We start from the raw sequence: 22,171 nt of genomic DNA on the forward strand, positions 1-22,171 counted from the left end.
TCCCAGGCTTCATACCTTCCCTCTTTCTTATGCTGTCAGCCTCTCAGTTTGGGAAACAGGCACAGACAGCCTGGAGTGGAGCTTTCTGTGCCCTGCCCTAACATAACATTAAATTATCTGTAGCTGAAATGATTTGGGGCTTATCTTTAAAGGGCTCCATTTAAATTTTACCCCCCTCTTTGTTCAAAAAAGAAAAAAAGACAAGGAAAAGCAAGCTGGTAAGGGCTTTGCCAGGCTTTAGTGCCACAGTATTACCCTCTCCCGGAATTAAGCAGTATTCAGGTCTGATCTCTCGTGTGCCATGCTGGCTCTGTTAGCTTCAAGCACAGGCACCCTATGATTTCCCTTTCTTGGAAACTGCTCTGTCTCAGCATGTGGGTAGAAGGCCATGCAAACAAACACCAACCACTTCTTAGCCTCCAGTAGGCATTTCCTTTTTCCTGGTGGCTACAGAAGAAACACTTTCTCACAGCTTGGCATCAAACATTTATAAAACTTTCCTGCTTGGGCATTTTTTGTTGTGACAATCAGATTCTTGGTGCAGATTTTTCATCAGTTTCCTTTTATACTCCTTGTGGTTGCTTGGTGTGTCAGTAAATAGTGTCTGTCCAGGCTAACACTTCATCAGAATCTTCTTCAGTTTCTGGTGTTTGAGTAGTGAATCACTGTGAGACTGTTCTGTAGCAGTAAAAGCTAAGTTTGAAAGAATGGAAATGAAGCTCTTGTATTTTCCTTTCTTAGCTCTGGTGGAATAAATGACATGGACATTTCTGCTCAAAAGATTTTGTTTTGTATAACCTGTCTTAAATGTTTAAAATAGAAACCCCAGTGCCTTACCTGACCACGCAGACCAGCTTTCACCTGGGAAAAAATCTACTGTGAATACAAAGTGTAGCATCTCCTGAAGCCAGGCGCTGCTTTCCCAGAGCCTGTCGCTTGCTGCAGCAGCAAAGTCAATGCGTTGTCACCTGTGAGATGCTGCCAGAGTTATTCAGGACATATGTTTATCATAGCAATAAAAATCAGTACTAGGGGACAGTGTACTTCTCATTTTTATACACCAATATCTGATCAATAGGTTTTCTAGTTTCATTTCCTACCATTTGTGTATTTTTACATTGGTAAATTGTGAATGTAATTTGTGTAGCTTTTGTTCACCTCAGTGGTAATACTGAATGGGGGGCAGCGTGCACCCCCTTCAGGGAGAGCTCCAGCAGTCTGGACCATGTCTGCCCTGGAGGCAGAACAGAGATGTGAACTGTGAATACTTACAGCCTGGGAAAGATCTGGGCTCCTTCATTGGAGCTGTTAGGTGAGAGAGTGAAAACTGTCTGTACCTGTGACCTCTGATGGGTAATGATTTCTAGCACTGCTGAGCTAGAGGCAGTTTGAAAGTCCATCAAGGCTCTTCTTGGGTCAATACTCCCACACTGGATTTGGTAGCTTTAGTGTTCAACAAAACAAGACAGCAGAAGCCATGCTTTTCCAGAAGGGCCTTTGAAATCTCTTTCCTCTGCTGAGGCCTCTTACGAAGCTCTCTAGGAAAGGGAGCCGTTGTTGGACACACCACTGTGTTTTTATAGCTCACTCGCAGATACAGTCTCATCCAGTTTGCTTTTGCAATCTGCTGAAGCTTAGCCAAGTTGAATTGCATCTGCCCTTGCAGTACACACGTCTTACTCTAGCTAGGACTTCATCCAGTTCTGTGCAGTGGAAGTTACTTTTGTGTATTTCTTCTAGGAAATATGTATTGAGAGAAATGAGCCTCAGTTTGGTTTGTTACTTTTGCCCCGTTTCATGGCAGCCAGTGCACTACTATCGCAGGCACATTTCTTCCTTGAGTCAGGGTTCTCCAGCAAGTGCAGTGGGTGCTAGGCTTCACAGCTAGGTCTGGTGATGGCTGGGCAGACACTAGTCAGTCTTGCTTCTGGTTGGCAGATAAGGGACTACAGAGGAACCCTGAACTTTCCGGCTTTGGTGATTTATTGAACTCCTGTGGAGTCATTGCGTGTCCAGCTTCACAAGAACTCCTTCTGATATCTACTGCACAAATTCCAGGGCATAAAAGCCCTCCTCACTCCACTGCTGCTAAGGTAATGGACCCAACCTTAACAGCACTCTAATGGCCTTTGGAAGCTGTTAAACTCTGCACTGGCTTAGTTGCCTTGTCAGCAATTTCACTGTGATGTGAAAAACCAGAAGGGGTATGAGGATGTTGTCCCTCTTGGCTTTCGGTTGCACCAGAGGTATTTTCAGAACAAAATGTTTAGGCGTCATACAGAAGCTTAAAAGTGTTACTAGTCCTTAATTTGGAATGACATGCAGCAAAAAGCCTGGAAGAGGTGAAACTGTAGTGACTGTGCTGTGAATAAGAATGTGCTGTAAATGAGAGTTGTGAGGAAAATGCTAAAGAAGCTGCCTAGAGCAAGAGCGAATCTGTGATTCCTGCTGTCTGCAGGAACGAGCTGGTGAGAAGCTGGGTTTGTTTAAGGTATGTATAAAATCTCAGTGGTGGTGTTCTTTCAATTGATCAGTGTGATTGTTGTATTTTCCACCAGAGGAATGAAGACTTCTCCCTGGGATCATCAGATGCCACCCTTAATTAGTAACAGTAATTTAGTTTGAGATTACTTTTCTGTCCTAGTTTGCAGCAGCTGCTATGCAGACATGGTGAAAGTGTTCTGTATCGATTAGATGCTTCTAGTGTTTGTTTTGTGTCATTATAAGCCTGACCTTTCTCTTAGGACTCAGAGGAGTGAAGATAATAGATGTAGATGCTTAGGTGTTTGAGATGGAATGCTTTTAGTTCGGAAATGTTTTAAAGGGGTCAGTGAAACACAACTGGAATTGAGGTCTCACTTCTGTTGCAGGTCTGTCTGTGAGAGATAAGCAGACATTTCGACTTTGGGCATTCTCTTAATGATCATAAACTTACTGAAGGCATTGCCAAGTCATGAGAGCTTGCTGGGATCCAGTTTCTTTGAGACTTCTCACATGCTGTTGTTTTAATCTCTCTTTATCATTTTTTTCCTAGGAAAAAGAGAAGAAATACATGCTGCCCTTGGACAACCTGAAAGTGCGGGACGTTGAGAAGAGCTTCATGTCCAGCAAACACATCTTTGCCTTGTTTAACACGGAGCAGAGGTGAGGGAAGATGCTGCTCTGCAGCTGCTGCAGTAAGCCTGGTTCTAAGCTGGACATTTGAATAACTGGGAGTGCAGTTCTGGTATTTCCACTGTGTTGAGTGAACAGAGACCTTGATACTCTTGACTTATCTGCTGCTTTGTTGTTGCATAACCACAGGACGAGAGGTTAGTGTCCTTCTAGGCTCTTGTGGGGTGAAAGAGCTCTGTGATTAGTCACCTAGGTCTTTTTAGTCATCTAGTTCTTCTGCACGGCTGAACTATCATCTCCTGATCCAAGTATTGTTTTCTTTGGCAGTCACCTAGGCTTACCAAAACAGTAATGACTCCTGTACCTTGTGACTAGATTCAGCTGCTGTAAATCACCAAATTGCCATTGCATTTCACTTTCTCCAGTGGAATATCTTGCCTGGCTGTAATCTTGGAAGTCTTTCTGTTGTTTGGGTTTAAATATTGCTGAATGGAGAACAAATGAGATTGCTTTGCGTCACTTATTAGTACAACCTTTGCTCTGCAGCATTTGTCTCATGCTTTTCCTTTCAGGCTCCATCCTCTGATTTTAGTGGTGTGGTACTCTGTGGCAGCCTGCTCCTGCTGCACAGCCAATTCAGATTACTGGGCACAAATAAGCCAAGAAAACACGATGGCACTTAAAGACATACAAGGGACCTGTAAAGCAGTTTGTAGTTGGTTGGTTTTTCTAACTGAAGAGGAGAGTTGCATTTGCAGATGTCTCTGTGGAACTGTATTTCGGCAGATAAGGTGCTTAAAGGTTCTTTTTCAGGAAAATAAGTTAATTATAGTAGTATCAGGGATCCACCCAGGTGCCCTTCTTGTCTTCATCTCTTCCGCTGGGTCCCTTCACACCTGCGAACCCCTTGCATCACCAAAGCTTGACAATACATTCTGATGTTGTTCAAGAGGATGAAGGCTGGATGTGGCTCCCTGCAAGCCAGCTGTTGTTGCTTCTGAACTGGCTAGAAATAGTCAATAGTCCTTTCAGAAGCAAGGACTGCCCCTCCCTCCTGCAAAGCAAAAGCAAAGCACAGGATTTCTGGGTTGTCAAGTTTCTACTGGCCCCAGAAACATGAGGACACAATGTGAGTCTTGCTCTGAACCACCCCAGGAAGGCTTTGCCTGCATCTGCTGACATCTCAGCTAGCCTACATGTGGACATTGTCTGCCAGGAGATGCCCTTTGGAAGTATGTCACACACATTCTTGCTGGGAATAAGATTTCAGACACTTGGCTGCTTGCATTTTGGGAACGCAGCAAAAACTTTTGAATACCTTTTCTTGTTTTTGAAAACATAAATTATCTTCAGATGCTGTATGGAAATCAGTGTGGTTCTGACTGCTCTGCTGTAGATGTGTGAAATGTGCCAGTGCTGCATCACACATCAGTCAAGGGAGATGACTTTGTCCTGGCAGCTTGGTACCAGCTGTCCATACGAAGCTCTTTCCATGAGAAATGTCTTATTTTGAGCTCGTTGTTACTGACTTTCAGTATGTTGGCCACCTCAAATGCTAACCACTGAGCTCTGTGCAAATGCAAGAGAAGCCTGCCTTTCTGTGGGCAAGTTTGGGATGTGTTTGGGCTGTATTTGGGTGCACATCCACGTCCTGACTGGATCCTCATACAGAGGGGGCAGCGCGGATTTCAACATCAGATGTCTGAAATGTTTGCCGTGTCTGTAGTAACCCTGCCCATGTGGGCTGGGAGAAGACCCTGCAGCACTTGCAAGCTGCTCTAAAAACATCTTTATGTCTACATGGGCATGTCAGGACGTGACAGCACAGTGATAAGATGACAAAATAACTTTACCTTGGGAGAGGCTGTTTATGGAGACAGACTTCCACCTTTAAAGGAGGCAGAAGTTGTTCCTGAAATGTTTATCAGATTCTAATGACAAAGTCAATTCCTCAGTTGCCAGAAACCAGCTGATTTTTGATGTTCTTAAAAACCTGCCTCTGGCACAAATTGGTGAAAACCAATCTAGTATCACTTTCCACTGTCTCCTGAATCCATAGATTGTGTCAGCAGGAGCAGGATATTTGAGCTTGAGTAAAGTGGCCTGGCCCTCAGCTGTGGACTGTGGTCCCTGTCCCAGATGCTTAGGGGAAGTGGAAGAGGGTATCAGCAAAGATTTGTTGCAATAGGAAATCTTGTTGGTTTAGTTTCTGTTAACCCATTGATTTCTAGTGTTGGGGGGGGCACGTGAATATGGCTTGCTTTTCAGAATTAATGTGAAAATGAACTTAATTTCTGGTTAGGGCTTTTTGTTGCTGGTGGGTTGGGAATGTTTTGGTACTTTTGTTTGGGTGGGTGGGTTTTTGTACTTGGGTGGTGGTGGGTTTTTTGTTTTGTTGGGTTTTTTTTAGGGTGAGTAGTTGGGGGTTTTAATTAAAAACACCTTAGCAACTGAGAGAAAAATTAGCTTTCTTGTTCGGAGTTTGCCCACTGAGGGTTCTGGTTATGGAACCGTTTTGCTGTTTAAGATGTAGATCATTAAAGAACAAAGGCACAATCATCTGTTCCAGCTCCCACCATAGCATGCAGATTATTCTGTATCTTTCCCCCCCCCCCACTTTCCATAATCTGCAGCTTTTTTACTGTTTTTTGTCATTGGCTGTGCAAACTTTCTTAATGTTCAATTAAAGGTTTTTTGTTTTCAAGCAAAATCCCTTTAGGAGAAGAATTTTAATAAGCTTGTTCTCCTTTTCCTTCCCAGCCCCTCGCTGCATAGGTATTTGCTACAGCCATATGGTTCTGATCCTCTACATTTCAATAGTTTCCTGGATTATGCACTGCATTTTTTCCATTTATGAAAACCTTTCCAGTTCTGAAATGCAGTTAGCAGGAAAGCGCTCATTTCGCTGCATGGAAGGAAAAACCATCTTGAGCTAGCTGAGGCTGGGGGATAGATGCTGGAGGAAACTAACAGTATCTGTCAGTTTGATTTACTGCAGAAGTCAACAGTGCTCTGACAGGAATCAAATGTGACTTGGTAATGCATAGTAAATGGAGACTGTGACGATTGATTTCACAGTGAAGATAAATTCTCATGAAATGAATGTAATTGCACGCTTATGAAAAGGCTGCATTGTGAAATAATCAAATTCTTTTCCTGTTACTTTCTAATTAAAATTAAAGGGGGAAAAAAACCAACAAACAACACCCCCCCCCCCCCCAAAAGCCAACAACAACAAAGCCCCAAAACAACCTAGGGAAAAGAAAAAGAAGGAAAACTCTCTGTGTGAAATAGAGATAGCATTGCTTGAAGAACGGTTTGAGGTTTCTTTCTCAGCAAACTGATTTATCTAAAGGTTTTTCCCTGGGCTCACCTGCTGAATGGAACTCTGCACTTTCCTTACTTTGAACAGCACTAGATATGAACCCAAAATAGGTTACAATGAGTGCCCTTTGACTCCTGGATCATTTTTGACCGTGCCCATATACAGGGCTCTGTCTTTAAGCAGCTAAAGTCGAGCTGTATGGTCCAGCAGGATGTGTCTGAAGTTCAGGCTGTCAGGGAAGTGAGGGCTCTTTTGTGCTGGTCATCCTTTTCTCCTCCACAGCTGACTTCTGGTAAGTCTTTTAGACCGGCAAAGAGATCAAATACATTCAAAGTATTTGAAAACCATTCTGCCATAGGAAAAAGCCTACTGTTTGCAGTGCTGCTGTAGAACTGAATGTGAAGTTGTGTAGATCTAGCCACTGGTTGACTTAGGTAGAGCTAAGAAAGGAGGAGAGAGGATTTTGTCAGCTCCTGTGCTTACCTACCCTAGATCAACCTGTGATGTCCTCCTTGATGAGTGGGTAAGACTCTTGGGGGGAGTTAAAAACCAAACCAAACAAATTCTGCCCATCCCAGAAAGTTTACTTTCCTTCTAGGGTTTCATTCTCAACACTTTGTCTATTCCCCCTGTATTTACTGCAAAAATAATTTGCTAATTGGTGCTTCTTTTTCTTTTAGGTAGGTAGGTGGTGTAGTCTGGGGCAGGAATCGTAATGTTGGCCGTGCCTGCCTGTAGAAGCTGTGCAGCAGTCCCATCTCTCCACACTGGAGAAGACTGACCAGTCACTGTTTGTCTTGACCTTGCCCCATGGGCAACAGGATCCAGGCTGCACTGCTTTACTACATACATCCTGTGCTGCTCTGAAGTAATCCTTTGCAGTAGAGTAGTTGCACTTGCCTGATTTATTAGTCAGTAAATGATAGTACTGTATTGCAACTCTAAATATCAGTCTTCTTCTAAGTAAAGGAGAGGTGATGGGTAAAAACTCTCTTCTTTAGCTTCAAGCAGATAAAAAGCTTCCTTACTATCTCTGCTCCAGATCCAGAGAGGTTAATTCTTTCTCTTCTGTGGGATAAGCATTTCTTACTAGGTAAAGGTTTTGGGGGCCATAAAATGGTAGTAGGCTGAAATGCTGAGGTAGTGAATTTTCAGACCTTTCTTACCAATACTGGAAGTAGCAACTGTACAGTTACCTGATGGAGAGTCCTGTATCAGAAGTCTTTTGCAGGAAGCTCTCTTCCTTTTCAGACTATTCCTTTCCTTAGAGCCAAAAGAAACAGAACCAGTGTGTGACATGCTCATGACCCCACCAGGTCTCCCTGTCTTTTACTTTCTTGCCCAACCAGGATCCAAACGAGACTGAATAATGGTGCTGCTTTCCTCCTCTCTATGGTTCTGTATGACAGGGGGATGTGAGGAGCAAATTCAAAGCACTGTTCCTGTTTGCCTTCACAAGAATCCTCAGGTTCCTGAGAGCTAAATACCTCTCAGTAGTCATGAAGCAATGTGACAGAATTTGCCATCCCTGCATGGGAGCTTACTGTCTGAGGCAGGCTCATTGTAGAAACAGATCCTTAATCTGAGAAACAGATGAATGTCAAGAGGAGAGCAACCAAAAGGAATTTTTGAGGGCACACAATAGGACTGGAAATAGAACTGCCAGATGATAAATTTTAGCTACTGGCTCCAGAGTACACTCTGTCAGGAATCACATTGCACAAGAAACTGTCTTGTCTAGCAGGACCCAGAAAAGTAACTTCTGTCTGCTAAGTGAAAGCATTTCTTCTGGGTGCATGCTGTTGGCTGAGTCTTGCTGTAGAAGGGGATGGAGCACAAATCTTCCCTGGGATTCCAAGTGCACTAGAGCTCTAAGCACTGAATTCCTTCATGTGGACAACAACTGGTTAACTGCTACCCATGTATAAGGGAAATTGGGCAAGAGCCAAAACAAAGGGAACTAGTGAAAGGAGACCAGGTCAGAGGAGGTGTTGGATGGAAGCCAGGCTAGAGGAGTGAGCCTAAGATGAAATGTATGTTTAGTTACTGTTTGTGAATTACTCAGAAAGCTAAGCCCCAGGAAGAGCTGGACTGTAAGCTATTCAGAGCCCTCTCTGTTAGAAATGGAAGAATCAGAATCTATTTAATTAAAACCCCCCACTAATTTAATCCAGAAAAAAATCTGCTAGTGTTTGTTTACAAACTTGTAAGAAGCTGGTGAGTGCAATATTTAAGAATAGGAAAAATGTGCAAGCCCAAGGAACAAATGGCCTTTATCCCCCAAATCCCTTCCATTAAATTATAAAAGAAAAGAAAAGAGAAGAAAAGAAAAGAAAGGCAAAAGAAGTGGTGGCGTTTTGTGTGTGTGGTTTCTGGTTTAATATTTCCTTTTTAGCATTATTGCCAAGGGTTCTTTCTGTTGTAAATAAAAAACACTAGGGTGGGTAGGTGGTTCAGGTGTAGAGGATGAAAACTGGCTCTCAGGGGAAGGAAAGAGCAGTGCCAAGCCCATCCCATCAGTATGATAATTGCACCTAAATGATGGGGTGGGATCTGAAACGTTACTGACACCTACCCAAAGCAGGGAGTAGGTCTGGAAAACTTGACTCAGTGTGCAGGGCAGCTTCACTGTGCAAGGCCTGGGTCCCATTGCCCCTTCCAGAGAAGCAGAGGACTGGAGCAGGAAGCTGTGCTCCCTCTGTGTGTGATGAGGGACTGACGGCTGTCAGCAGCTTTTGCGTCTGTGTGGCCCCAAGGCAGGTTCCAAACAGGCTTCCATCCCTCACCACGAAAACGACCAAACTTTCTTCTCCAGGGAGTTATGGAATATTTTAGTGCCAGTTACTGCTGCAGATTTTGGCCTATGTGATGTTAGTTTTGGCTGCAGTTCTGTTCTGGGTCACATGCAGAACTCCAGATACTTCATTGTCCAGCCTTGGCTCTACACTGCTCAGCATCTCTTCTGTTCACTTGCACCTTAGGATTGTGGGGGTTATGTGTGTGAACTTGAAAAGATCCTTCTACTTCTGGGAGGGCACTCACATGAGCTAGGTGGTAAAATCCTGAAGTGCAGTTATTTCATGACAGTGTCTCTGAGATTGTCACTTTGGCTTTCCTAGATAGTAAGGAAAAGTCCTGAGAGAGAGGTGTGTAATTAACTGTAATTAGCATTCCCACCGGGCTGATACACTGTGGCAGAAAACCTTAGTCACTGCTGCTAACTCAGAGCAGATGCTAATTTGCCTTTCTTTAAAATGTATGATTTGCAGAGCTTCTAGGAGAGCTTTCTCACAGGGCAAGTACTGAAAGCAGCCATTGTGGCATTGCAGGTGTCTGTGATGGGAGACAAAGACTGAGCTTGAATAAGCAAAGGGTCTGTGTCCACTGAGATGTTCTAGATCCAACGCAGCCAAAAAGCTGTCTCTGCATATAGTTGTGTGTGGCTGTGCACAGACATTGACTGGGTTTGTAGCGTGTCTACAGTGCTTGCCCTTAAAAATCTTCCCAGGTTTGCTGGAGTTAAATATCTAACCTTAGATAGTATTAAGAAAGTGCAGGAGATACTATAGCTCTTGAGGTCCAGCAGCTGAGTGTGCTCAGATAGCAAGCAGTTCTGATGTGCAGGACCCACTGGCGTTGCCCCCGCTGTAGCCAGCAACTAGAAAGCTCTTTCTCGGTGATTTTCAGTCGTGTGCTATTTGCCTGTTGCTCCTGAGTTCTGTATTTCTGGTAGTTTATGCACAATTAAACCTTCTCTCTGCAATGTTGACAGCCCAGGCTCCAGGACCCAGAGGGACAGGAATCTCAGTAAGGCACAGCTGGGCTCAGTCTCCAGACCTGCCTGACACTTCCCCTTTTTTGTACACTTCCATATTCCTTACTCCATTCCTGCATTTTCATGTTAGGGTGCTTCTGTCCTGGAAAGGGGTTAAAGAAACACATATGGACAATGTAAAGGTCATTTCTGCATCAGAAAGCTCATGGTAGGCTCTGAAATATGTGAGGGAAAGGAATCCAGCATGCTGGAAACCAAGGTGAAGTGAAGAAGGTATTAGATAAGCAGAGTTACAGCTGAGTGTCCTGAGGGAGGAACCATTTCAGAACTGGAAATGCTTTTAGTTCAGTTGCCTGTTTGTCCCCATACACAATTCTGTTGGGGTTTGAGCTTTCTGCTTGTTACTGAGGTTACAGTTTGGCTGTTTGGTTGGGGGTTGGTTTGTTTGTTCTTTCCCCCTGGAATGCAGCTCTTGAGGTTTATTTACCTGGAGTATAATACAATCTGCAGATAAGTAATGCTAACCTCTTGTGTGATGTTAGTTTCCAGTCATGCCACTGCAGATACATTTTCAGGCTGTTAAATGATGGTGAGACTCCCAGGGAGGAAGCAGCACAGGTAGATGTGGTGCATGCCTGCAGCTTTGCATGTGGCTTCCCTGCTCATGTGTTCACGTTTTAGAAGTGTTAAATACTCACTTTGCTCTGCTCTGGTGAGACCTTACCTGCCCTACTGTGTCCAGGTCTGGAACCCTCAATATAGGAAGGACATGGACCTGATGGAGAGGGTCAGTTCCTGGAGGGGGCTACAGGAAGGACAGAGGGAGACTGTTTGCAAAGGCCTGCAGGGACAGGACGAGGAGCAATGGCTTCAAACTAGAGAAGGGCAGATTTAGGTTGGAGATTAAGGAGGAAGTTCTTTACCATGAGGGTAGTGGAACACTGGAACAGGTTGCTCAGGGAGGTGGTTGAGGCTCCTTCCCTGGAGATATTCAAGGTGAGGCTGGGCAGGGCTCTGGGCAGCCTGATCTAGTGGAGGATGTCCCTGCTGACTGCAGGGGGTTGGACTGGATGAACTTTGGAGGTCCTATTACCCAAATCGTTCTGTGATTCTATGATGCAAGGGAAATACTGCACACGAGCTGTACTTTCAGGCATGTTCCCATTTACTCTTCTGTACTATATCTGTTTTATTTCTGCAGCCCTTTGCATTTAAAGATGCCTGAATATCAACAAGATCTGTATTGCAGAGAGTTCATCTTTTTGCTTCTTGGTATCCTGTATTATATCATTCTCTTTGATGGATAACCTCCCACTTAGATGTTACAGAGATGACAATGAGAACATGCCTTCACTGTCTCCCATGTGGAGTAAGTAGGTGAGGATTGACTAGTAACTGCTTCTGTGCTGATACCTTCAGCGAGAGAGGTGGGAGACAGAACAACCCAGAAAATGTGAACTGTATTCAGGAAGGGTTTTACAGCTTTCCATGGACTCCAGTGGACTCCTAACGAGTAAACCATGCTAATGTGTCGGTGCAAGATGCCACTAGTCACAAGAAAAGGACAGCCTCTTTCCAGAAATTACTCCGGCTTTTTTGTTCCCCTTCAAAAAATTCCTGTGCCTGTGAGCTTCTCTGGAAGAAAGAATGGCAAAGGAAGTATAGAAGCAAGGAATCTAATTTGGGAGGCAAGCATCCATTTTCTTGCCCTGCTGTAAGCTTCTCACAAGTTCTAGCTCAGTGTGTGTGTGTCCTTCAGTTCCTCACTTATGCTGAAATGTGTCTCTGGTGGTGGGGGAAGATTAGCTGCAGCAGAATAGTGGAGCTCTCAGATACTACAGGCAAGAAGCCTTGCAGAGCTGCTGACATCAGCTGCTTGGCCATAAGCTCTCTGTCCCTAGACCTGTGAAAAGCCTTGACGGGGAGACAGGAACACAGGGCTGTGGGAGGTGGTGGAAGCCTCCTCCCTGGAGGTGTTTGCAGCCAGGCTGGATGTGGTTGTGAGCAACCTGCTGTAGTGTGAGGTGTCCCTGCCCATGGCAGGGGGTTGGAACTGGATGATCCCTGAGGTCCCTTCCAACGCTGGCAATTTGTGATGCTGTGACCACTAGCTCCCATGTGCTCAAGATCCCTTTTTGGCTGAGATCCCTTGCTGCACAGCTATGCTTCATGCAGCAAGTCACAAAATGCCAAAAGCTTTAATATATAACATGACAGTCCTGAGAAAATGCTTTCACAAGCTGCCGTCATGTTGGTTTGCACTTGTGGATAAGTCTTTCTGGAACTTCCCTGTTATGTTTCACAGCATTTATTTGCTCATCTTTCCTGAGAGTACCCTTCTACCATTGCAGTTTCCTGGTTCTTCACAGTTATAGCTGCTTACTTAGCCAAAAATCTTATCTCACTAAAAGTTTCTTCTAACAATATTCCTCCTCCCCCCCCCCCCCCCCAATTTAATTTAAATTCTCTTTATTTTTTTTCAGTTCTTCGTTTTGTTTAGTAAATGTTGACTTGGAGTTCCAAAATATTGCAAACTGAATAAAATTCAAGTTGTCTGTCACCAGTTTAAGAGAATGGCTTCTGAAGACCTTGTCCAGGCAGTTATTTGCCTTAAGGCAGGATCAGTACATTCGGAGTCAGGGGAGAAAAAGGTTTAATCTTGCATTTCTATCAATAAAAAAAGGTAAACATCTGCAGAGCCTTCAATCATTCATAGTGTCAATGGCTTAGCCTAGACTGTGAGAGCTGATCCTCTAGGGTCTCTTTGTCCCTTTGTGGGCTGGCCTGGGAAGGAAGCACAAGTGTGCCCTGAGCAGCACTGCAGCACGTTCTGGTGGCATCTTCCATCTGAATGCTTGCAAGGAACAGTGAGAGCTGGGTTCTGAGCACACCTGCCTGGCTGCTCAGAGGTAGCCACTGAAATTGGTGAGAATTGCATCACCAATGAAAGGAAATCTGAGTATGTCCTTTATTCTTTGCAGTTTTGAATGCAGTCCATAAGCCTCCTAGAAATACCTGATTTGCCTCTGCTCAGGGGTGGCTGTGCCCTGATTGTCATGCTGTGATTTGATAGATGATAATTTGATGATTAGGTGTCCCCCTTCTCCACAGCTTGCTAAGGAAAGAAAGCAGTCTGATTGTGATGGAAGATTGATTCTTGTGTAGCTGTTAAGATCTAACAAAATGTGGTTTCCTAACCTTTGTCAGCCAGGCTTGTGGACCTTCTCCTGGAAGAGCTGTTAGCTGACACCTTTATAGCTGTCTGGTCTGTACATAGAATTTGAATTCAGAAACTAATGGCTAAACCATAAGGGCAAAAACCTGTTCTGCTCATTGGAGAGCTTAGAAGTGCCACCTTCCTACAGGCATATTTTCCCTCCTTTCTCTCTTCTCCCATGAAGTGATTCCCTATACCTATCTGTGTGAGTTATCTGTGAGAGGGGCAATTTAAACATGTCCCAATTTTCTTGCTCTGACAGCAGGCATCAGAGGTGTGTTTTGCTTGTTTAGAACACCTGATTGTCCTTGTTCACTTTCCCCTGGTGATGTATGAAAGCTACAAAGGGTATCAAAGGCAACAAAAGGACTTGGCATGGGAAAAGTTGCATAATTTATTCTTTTGCTATTGGTTGGTTCCAGCAATCAGTCACAAGACAGGAGGTTTTCCTGGCGTGTCTTAATGTGTTTGTCCTCTGCACCATAACATATTGTCCTAAAAGCCCTCCATTTTGGCCAAAACTGGACAACTTGCTTTCACATTGTTTCCTGGTGCTTTCAGATGGTTGTTCTTTCCAGAGCGGTGCTGTAGCATTCTGAGACATTTTGAAGTGCTCCGTGTAACGATGAAACAAGCACCTGTCCCACGAAAGCTCTTGCCCAACACGATCACCAAGTAATGTGTGATCCCTGAGGATTTTAATTTCAAGTGCTGTGTGCATGGTAGAGAGCAGCCAAATGCTGCATTTACAGTGTGCTGCTCTTTGTTCTAGGAATGTTTACAAGGATTACCGCTTCCTCGAGCTCGCCTGCGACTCTCAGGAGGAGGTGGATAGCTGGAAGGCCTCTCTGCTGCGAGCTGGTGTCTATCCTGATAAATCTGCAGTAAGTGAACTGCTCAGTGCTGCTCCAGTAGCTGCTCCTTGTGAGTCAGAACGAATCCTCAGGTCACCTGGGAACAGATAAGCATCTGCAGACAGCTCAAGAAATGGCAGCCTTGCCCTTCTACCCTTCCCTGGTACCTTTGAAATACTCATGGTGAAATATTTTAGGATCAAATAGCATATCAAGACTAAGTATAAAAAAAAAACCCAAACTAAACCAAACCAAACAAGCAAAACCAACCAAACAACCCCCCCAGAAAAACCCAAACCCAACCAAAAACCACCACCACCGAGAACATAACCAGCAAAAAACTCCAAACAAACAACCCCCCCAAAAAAAATCCAAACCTTCCAAAATGTTTTTTCACTGGATCTGAGCAGCTTGGGGTTTCATGAGCCTCATTGTTTCTGTTACCATCCTCTAGGGTAAGGATGTGCCTTGAAGAGTTTGCTGCCTTAAGCTCTGCCTGGCAGAAGCCTTCCAGGCGATCGTGTATATCTATTTTATTGATCTGTGGCATGGGTTTTGTGTATGAAACACATGCTAAACCTTTCCAAAGGCAATTTCATTCAGCTCATCATCATGCAGAGCAAACTGAACAGGAAACAGTAAAAAAGCCTCTATTAATTTAGCAGAAAGGACAGAAGCTGAGAACCTGAATATGCCAAACTACCTTTTCATGGTTTGGGGGCTTAGTGATGTTGGTATTTGATATCAAGTAAAGGTTTGAGGAGCTGCACCCATGGAGAAGACTTGAAGAGCAAAATTCCCTGTCATATGGAAGTTTCTTTTGACAGTTTCTGTAATGCATGCTTCACCATTCCTTAACTCTGCTGATCCACTAGATTCCTTCAGCAGGAGATCTGTTCTGAGAGGTGATGCTTGGGTCTCATGGAACTGGCTGCTCTTCCTGCTTGTTTGCTACGGGAAGGGTTCTTTGAGTCAAGCTGTCTCCTGTCTCTTCACCTTCCTTGAGTTTCCCTTACACTTGTGATACCTCCATGGCTTCCAGTGTGATTCTGTCTGCATCTCCTTCCACTCACCATACTGAATTTCAAGGCTACCATCAGAAGATAAATCAGAGAGTCCTTGAACTTCTGCATTCCCCAATTACTCTAGGAATAAACAGTGATGATGATGTCGATGTTTTAGGAATACTTAACACACCAATTAAACAGGGGACCTAAACAGGGGACCTATCAGATGTCTAAGACTTTACCTTTTTAAATAATAAAAAATTGGGTGCCTCTGCAGTATGTTGCCTGTCCAGGTAGATCAGTTCCTACCCAAGGGCATCAGAAGGCATTATGCAAGGATAGGTTATGAGAGGTTACCTAATTAATAACTAGGAACAACATTCTGTGGTGTTGGATTCTTTTCTTGCTCAGGTTTTGATAATGAAAGCCTGTTGCTGCCTCTGGTTTAACCTTGTATTCTGTGGCATGTTTCTCTCATTCCTGTATCTGTTACTTCATCTTCAAACAAGACAGACTGGTTGGATTTCTAAACTTCTGTCTTTCTGTTTCTCCCTTGCTCCCCTTCCTCCCCTAAGTATTTTGTATTCAAAATGTGTTTATAAAGAATTGGTTTTGTTTAAAGTTGGTCTGTCAAAGGAGTCTTAGATACAAGATAAGAGACTTCCTTGAAAGTCAGAAGTAGAAGGGATTTAAAATTCAGTTCTCCTTGGAGCTGGAATTGTCTTTACATTGCAAAAAGAGTGAATATTGTTGTTCCCAACCCCTGGAGTTTGACATTCACCCAGCAGTCAACCAAGCTGTTCAGGAAAGATGCTTGGTGCCCCTCTAGTCTTGCAAAGCACTTTGTTCTTACAGGACTAGGGTTCCAAATGTGGACTGTGAGTCTGATATTCAAGAACTGAATTCTTCAGAGCGAAGGCTCCAGGTCCCAGGGTACCTTGAAAGCTACAGTGGAACTTAAATACAAATCAGCAGAATTTCATTAGAATCCTCTTCCTTCTCCTCAGTTTCCTACCTTCCTCTTTACAATATGTGATAGTTTTATAACACCTCCCCCAGCCTTTTATTCTCCTTCAGAGATTGAGAGACCATGTTTCAGTGTAAGAGACTGCCAGGAAATGGCAGCAGCTTGCATTTACTGCAGGGCTTCCCCACAACTTTGCAATCCTGCAGTTAGAAAGGCAAAGAGGAACCGTAGCCCCTTCCAGACAGACCTTCTTGCTCTGTTTCATGTGCAAGTCACAGCTGGTGACTTTGAGTATGCAAGGTCTTGGCACCAGGGTTAGAAAAATTACTGCTTAGAAATGAAACATAGATGACCAGCGCTGTAAAGCTCGAGTAGGGCATGGCGAGGCTGCCTGCTGCTGTAGCTGCCAGAGCACCGTGAGCAGCCTGCAATCTGGAAGCCAAGCTGTGTGCTTTCAGCAACAGCTCTGCTGCCCACGTACAAGGACACTGATGTAAAACCCAACACAGTTGCCCCTAGCTGTGTTCCTCTGCGGTGGCAGGAAAAGTAGAGCTTTGTCACAGAGTGAAAGAGATTTCTTCTGAATTCTCACCAGGGGCAAATCTCTCAACTAAGAAATACTAATTTTGCTGTTGGGTTTTTTTAGTAGTGCTGCTTAAAATTGTGTGAGCACAGTGCTCACAGAGAGCTCAGTGCTTACTGCTGCTGTTGTGAAGCTTGTGTTACTAATTTAATCCTGTGAGCCAAGTCCAAGCTTGCAGATCCTTAATTTTTCTTTTTCTTTTTTCCTAAACTAATGTCATTAATTTATTAGAATTAAAGACCAGCTATCAGTCCATTCCTCCCTTTGTTTTGCCTGCCTTCCCTGCCCCTCCATGCACGGGGAGGCATACTCACATCCATACATTTGCTCTCTTAACCACCTTTAATCACCCCTCAGCGCTGCTCCATGAGCCCCAGACTTCTTTTACCGTTTGCCAAGTCACCTCCTTCCCCCAGCAGATTTGCTTTTGTCAAGGTGTGGGATTTGACAGCTGCCCAGATAGCAATGAATCTGTGTTTTCATTCTCCCAATGCATATGCAAGTCAGCTTGCTTGGTACAAATCACACTGTGGCCAGTTCACTTTGGAACAGGATATCCATTTGCCAGCTGACTTTCCTGCTGGCTCTCTGCACTGATGCATCCAACCCCCTCCTGTTTAAAAATCACTACAACTTTGTGACTAACTTTTCCAGCCTGTATTTCTCAACTGCAGGCTGGTGTTTACTTTGGCTGACTTCCCACTGTATAATACACACTGCTCATGCCAGCTCATGGCAAAACTCACAATTAAGGGAAAAAAAGAACAGCACAGATGTTTGCCATAACTTGCTTTGCACACTTCACCTTGCTAGCGCCATCCATGCCTTTCCCTCTCTCACCTAATGCCATCCCCTCTTCCTTTTTATTGTTAATCTAAAAGTTCAGTATTTGCTTTTTAAAAAGCATTGGATCATGGAACTTTCCCTGCATTGGGATGCTGTGGGGAGTGGCTGTCCTGCAAGGGTGAGCAGACATGTTCAGCGCCTCGCTTTGCATACTGCAACTTACCAGTGCACCAAAATCCCTCTGGCTTCCATCCCAACCCTCAGTTATTTCAGGCCTCATTTTCTTCTCCCTTGCGTTAGTGTCCACTGACTTCCCAGGAGCTGCTCCTGATTTACAGAAGGGAAGCAAAAGTGGAATGGGAATGTTTGCATAGAGAGGAAATTTTGGAAAGCAGTGAGAATTTACAACTTTGCCTAACGTTTTAAATCCTTTGTGAGTGTTGTGTGCTCCCCTGGAAGCTGTCTAACGAAAAGATTCAGTGCATGTTCGTTGAGTCAGCTCCTCGTTTGGCCTGAGCTGTTTCCAGAGCTGTGTGACTGAGGCTGAGTGCATGCAAAATTAATGTCTCTAATGTTTCTTCTTTTTCTCTCTTTCCTCCCTGCTGCAAAGGGGAACAACAGAGTAAGTTGCCTTTTACAAAATCCTTTCGTATCCTGTCTCAAAGGTTTTGTCAGGAAAGTGGGTTTGGCTCTTAGCTTACACAGCTATTGCCTGCATCCTCTGCAGAGCAAACCCTATTCAAGTGTAGGTGCAACAGCATCTTCTAGAAACCTCTCACTGGCCCTTTCTTTTAATTTCAGGGAAGGAGATGTGTTAAGTGTTGCTGAGTGTTGTTTCTTTAAGGCGGTTCAGCATACTATAAAACGATATTGGGACCCAGGATTATGAAGGTATAATAATAAAGGCCTTCTGAGGAAGGGTTACTGCAGTCTGATGAAACTCATTACAGCTGGAGTTTTTGACCATACATCAAAGCTTGTATTAATGGGCAGTTATAAAAACCCAGCACTAAAGTCTTAAATAACAGATTTGCTGGTGCTGTTGGCTAAGCTGAACTAGATCAGTGTACTGGCTTTGAAGGTGCCTTAAAATGGATGGAGGAGGGTGGGGTCAACATTTGACTTGGCTTCTAGACCCTTGATGTGTTCCAGCTGGACAGCAGCAGAAGGGTGTGGGGTGTGGAGAGGGAGAACTGAAATATGCATGCTTGGGGTTTTTGAAAGTAAGCAGCACATAAAAAGAGTTTTGCTGATGTTGTTCTGATAAACTAACAATCAAAGAGTTCCCAGGGTTAGAGCTTCTCAATGCCACTTTTACTGAGCTTAAGAATGGAAATTGCACATCCCACACTTTGGAATATGATGCAGAGAGAGTTTGTCATACCATGGAAAGAAGTTCTACAGCTTTTGTGCTGCCTTTTCTCCCCCTTCTTCCTGTTTTGGTATATTAACCCTTAAGAAGATATAGCTGGAGCATCAAGACACCTCAGAGCGAGTGTTGAAATTAGACCCTGAATAACTGCCTGGAGCATCTTATTGTGAGCTTGAAGCATTTCTTGGGTGCTTGGGAAAGAGTCACATAGATTTTAAATGTCCTGAAGATTGTGGAATTTTGTCTGCTTTTAATTTTTGTATTTCTAAGACTTTGGGACCACTTCTGTCTTCATAGTAACCATGCTCAGAAGCACCAAAAACCTTTCATTTTGTTGGCTTGCCTGAGAAAAGGGTCTCTTAGTGTTGGGCAGGGTGGTGTTAAAAGAAGTGGTGTATTGATGGCATGGAAAGAGGGACTTTACACAGGAGGCAGTGTGAAATGTAAATGTTGACTGTGTACACTAAAATGTCAAGGCAGTGTTCAGAACATCGCTTTATGATATGCTGACTTAAGGCTTTGCTGCTGCAGCGGGTGCTGAGCTGATCTCCAGAGCAGAGACATTAGACTGTAGATGCTCTGTCAAGGGAGGTGGGCATAGATGGGGCACCAAAGAGCTACTGGGGCTGGCAGAAACAGTCTGGAAGACAGGAGTCTGCTCTTCAGAGACTGAGCTGTGATGTGCTCCAGGGAGGATGCAACTGGTAGCACCTGACACAGAGTTAGTTGCCTCCATAAGGCAGGATACCCATAAGTAAGTGTAGGGGAAACCTGTGATGTGTGAGGACTGGGGAAGCTGCTAGCTCTTCTTTCACTCTGAGCAAAGGGCAATTCTTACTGTAGGTTCAAAAATGTTTTCCCTCTGGGCTAGGCTGTCGGCCAGAAGGTAACTCCAAAAGAAATCTCCAGAAAGCCATTCTGATCCTTGGACCTAGTTCCTTGTAAGGACTCTTGTATTCTCCTCTGTGCCATTGTCCCCCACTTCTCTTTCAGACGAGTCAATCATGCTGGATTCTGGAGCTTACATTACCCTTTTTAGACAGAATTAACCTGCAGCTGCCTGCTGACATTTCTGTACCTAGTGATGTGGAAAATGAAATGATTAAACCTGAGAGCTGAGAAGACTTCTTTTTAAGAAGAGGTTGGGGGAAGAGAGAAATGACAGATTGAGGAGGAGGATGGCTTCTCTTATGCAGCTTTATGCTGCAAAGCTGCCTATCTTTCCTTACTGTCCTGGTCCATATTTACTGGGCAGCTAGCAGAGGTGGAACCCCTCCTGCTACTGCTGCCCAGGGTGGCATTTGTACCGTGCATCACGCTCTACATACAGGTCCTCTACCTACCCATCCACTCAGAGTGTGGCTGCTTTTTATCTCTACCTTCAGCTTTGCACTCTTAGATTTGCAAAAGTAAAAAGAAACATTGGACTAATGAGTTCCTAAGAAGGAGGGGAAGGGAAGTGAAGAGGGTTTATAATCATCAGCGGACTACTAATCATTTATATTTTTGCTTTTTATTGTTTCATAGTCATTAAGTGAGGTTTCTCACACAGCTAAAGATAAATAGATCTACAAAGGTTTTGTTGGATAAAATCTGTAAGAGGGTCGTGTGGAATGAGGTAATGGAGACCTACCTCATTCAGCAAGCACATGTTGGCAAGCCTCCTCTTACTAATATTGAACCTGAACTCCACTCTGCAGTCTTGCACAGAGGAAGAGAGGAATATTCCACAGAGCAGTGCAGCCTCAGCCCAGATACTGAAGACAGAAGAGTTGAACGCTGCCTAGTGTCTGAAGCCACCATTGTGGTTTTTCTTCCTCCCCTGTTCATCTGCATCACTCTCATTTAAAAAATAAGGTAATAAAACCCCTCCTCCCCACAGCAGCCCTCCGGAGCCTGCTGCTTGAAAACCACAGCAAACCCTGCGATGCTCTGCTGAGGGCCAGCTTCAGCGCACTGCTAACGCTGCCGGGTTAGAAGATGAGACAGAGGTTGTATCCTTGGGCTGGTTTGATATCAAATCCCTAGGCATCCAAGGAGCAGAACAACAGGAACAAACTCCAGCCCACACAGCGACACTTCTTAGCATAAAAAACTCGTCTGTCTTGTGTCATCCTGAAGCCCTGGGTCAGCCAATCACCTCTGCCCAATCTGAGGCATCCAGCACTGATGCTGAGCTCGGATTTGAGAAAATTCACCACATCAAACAAAAAATCTGATCACTTGTTACACTTTATTTTAGAATAACCTTTATTTAGAATAAACCAAACCAGGTTGGAAGAGACCTTCAAGATCATCGTGTCCAACCCATCAACCAATCCAACCCACCCAAACAGCTAACCCATGGCACCAAGCACCCCATCAAGTCTCCTCCTGAACACCTCCAGTGATGGTGACTCCACCACCTCCCTGGGCAGCACATTCCAATGGGCAATCACTCTCTCTGTATATAGAACTTCTTCCTAACATCCAACCTGAACCTCCCCTGGCGCAGCCTGAGACTGTGTCCTCTTGTTCTGGGACTGGCTGCCTGGGAGAAAAGACCATCATCTGCCTGTCTACAACCTCCCTTCAGGTAGTTGTAGAGAGTAATAAGGTCACCCCTGAGTCTCCTCTTTTCCAGGCTGAGCAGTCCCAGATCCCTCAGTCTTTCCTCACAGGGCTGTGTTCCAAGCCCCTCACCAATTTCGTTGCCCTTCTCTGGACTCGTTCCAGGAAGCCAACCTCCTTCCTAAACTGAGGGGCCCAGAACTGGACACAGGACTCGAGGTGTGGCCTAACCAGTGCAGTGTACAGGGGGAGAATGACCTCCCTGCTCCTGCTGGCCACACTGTTCTTGATGCAGGCCAGGATGCCATTGGCCCTCTTGGCTGCCTGGGCACACTGCAGGCTCATGTTCAGCCTGCCATCGACCAGTACCCCCAGGTCCCTCTCTGCCTGGCTGCTCTCCAGCCACTCTGACCCCAGCCTGTAGCTCTGCATGGGTTTGTTGTGGCCAATGTGCAGAACCCGGCACTTGGATGCGTTAAATCTCCTGCCCTTGGACTCTGCCCATCTGTCCAGCCTGTCGAGGTCTCTCTGCAGAGCCTCTCTACCCTCCAGCAGATCAACTCCTGTCCCCAGCTTGGTGTCATCAGCAAATTTACTGATGATGGACTCAATGCCCTCATC

At 44.7% G+C, this 22,171-nt stretch overlaps 1 protein-coding gene across 4 annotated transcripts in view; it reads left to right on the forward strand.

Annotated features, from left to right (window-relative positions):
* Positions 1-22,171, forward strand: part of DNM3 (dynamin 3) — a 177,655-nt gene that overhangs the window by 103,481 nt on the left and 52,003 nt on the right. For all 4 annotated transcript variants that reach the window (XR_010990628.1, XR_010990629.1, XM_068164571.1 and 1 more), the window contains 2 exons: positions 3,035-3,144; positions 14,204-14,315. Coding sequence is in view for 2 of the 4 variants with exons in the window: in XM_068164571.1 (XP_068020672.1) it covers positions 3,035-3,144; positions 14,204-14,315 (222 nt within the window). In the remaining 2 variants the exon portion in view is untranslated. The remainder of the gene's footprint in view (positions 1-3,034; positions 3,145-14,203; positions 14,316-22,171) is intronic.

Source organism: Melanerpes formicivorus, unplaced genomic scaffold (assembly GCF_026170545.1).
Source record: "Melanerpes formicivorus ecotype bairdi unplaced genomic scaffold, bMelFor1.0.p_v2 SCAF_81, whole genome shotgun sequence".
Lineage (NCBI taxonomy): Eukaryota > Metazoa > Chordata > Aves > Piciformes > Picidae > Melanerpes > Melanerpes formicivorus.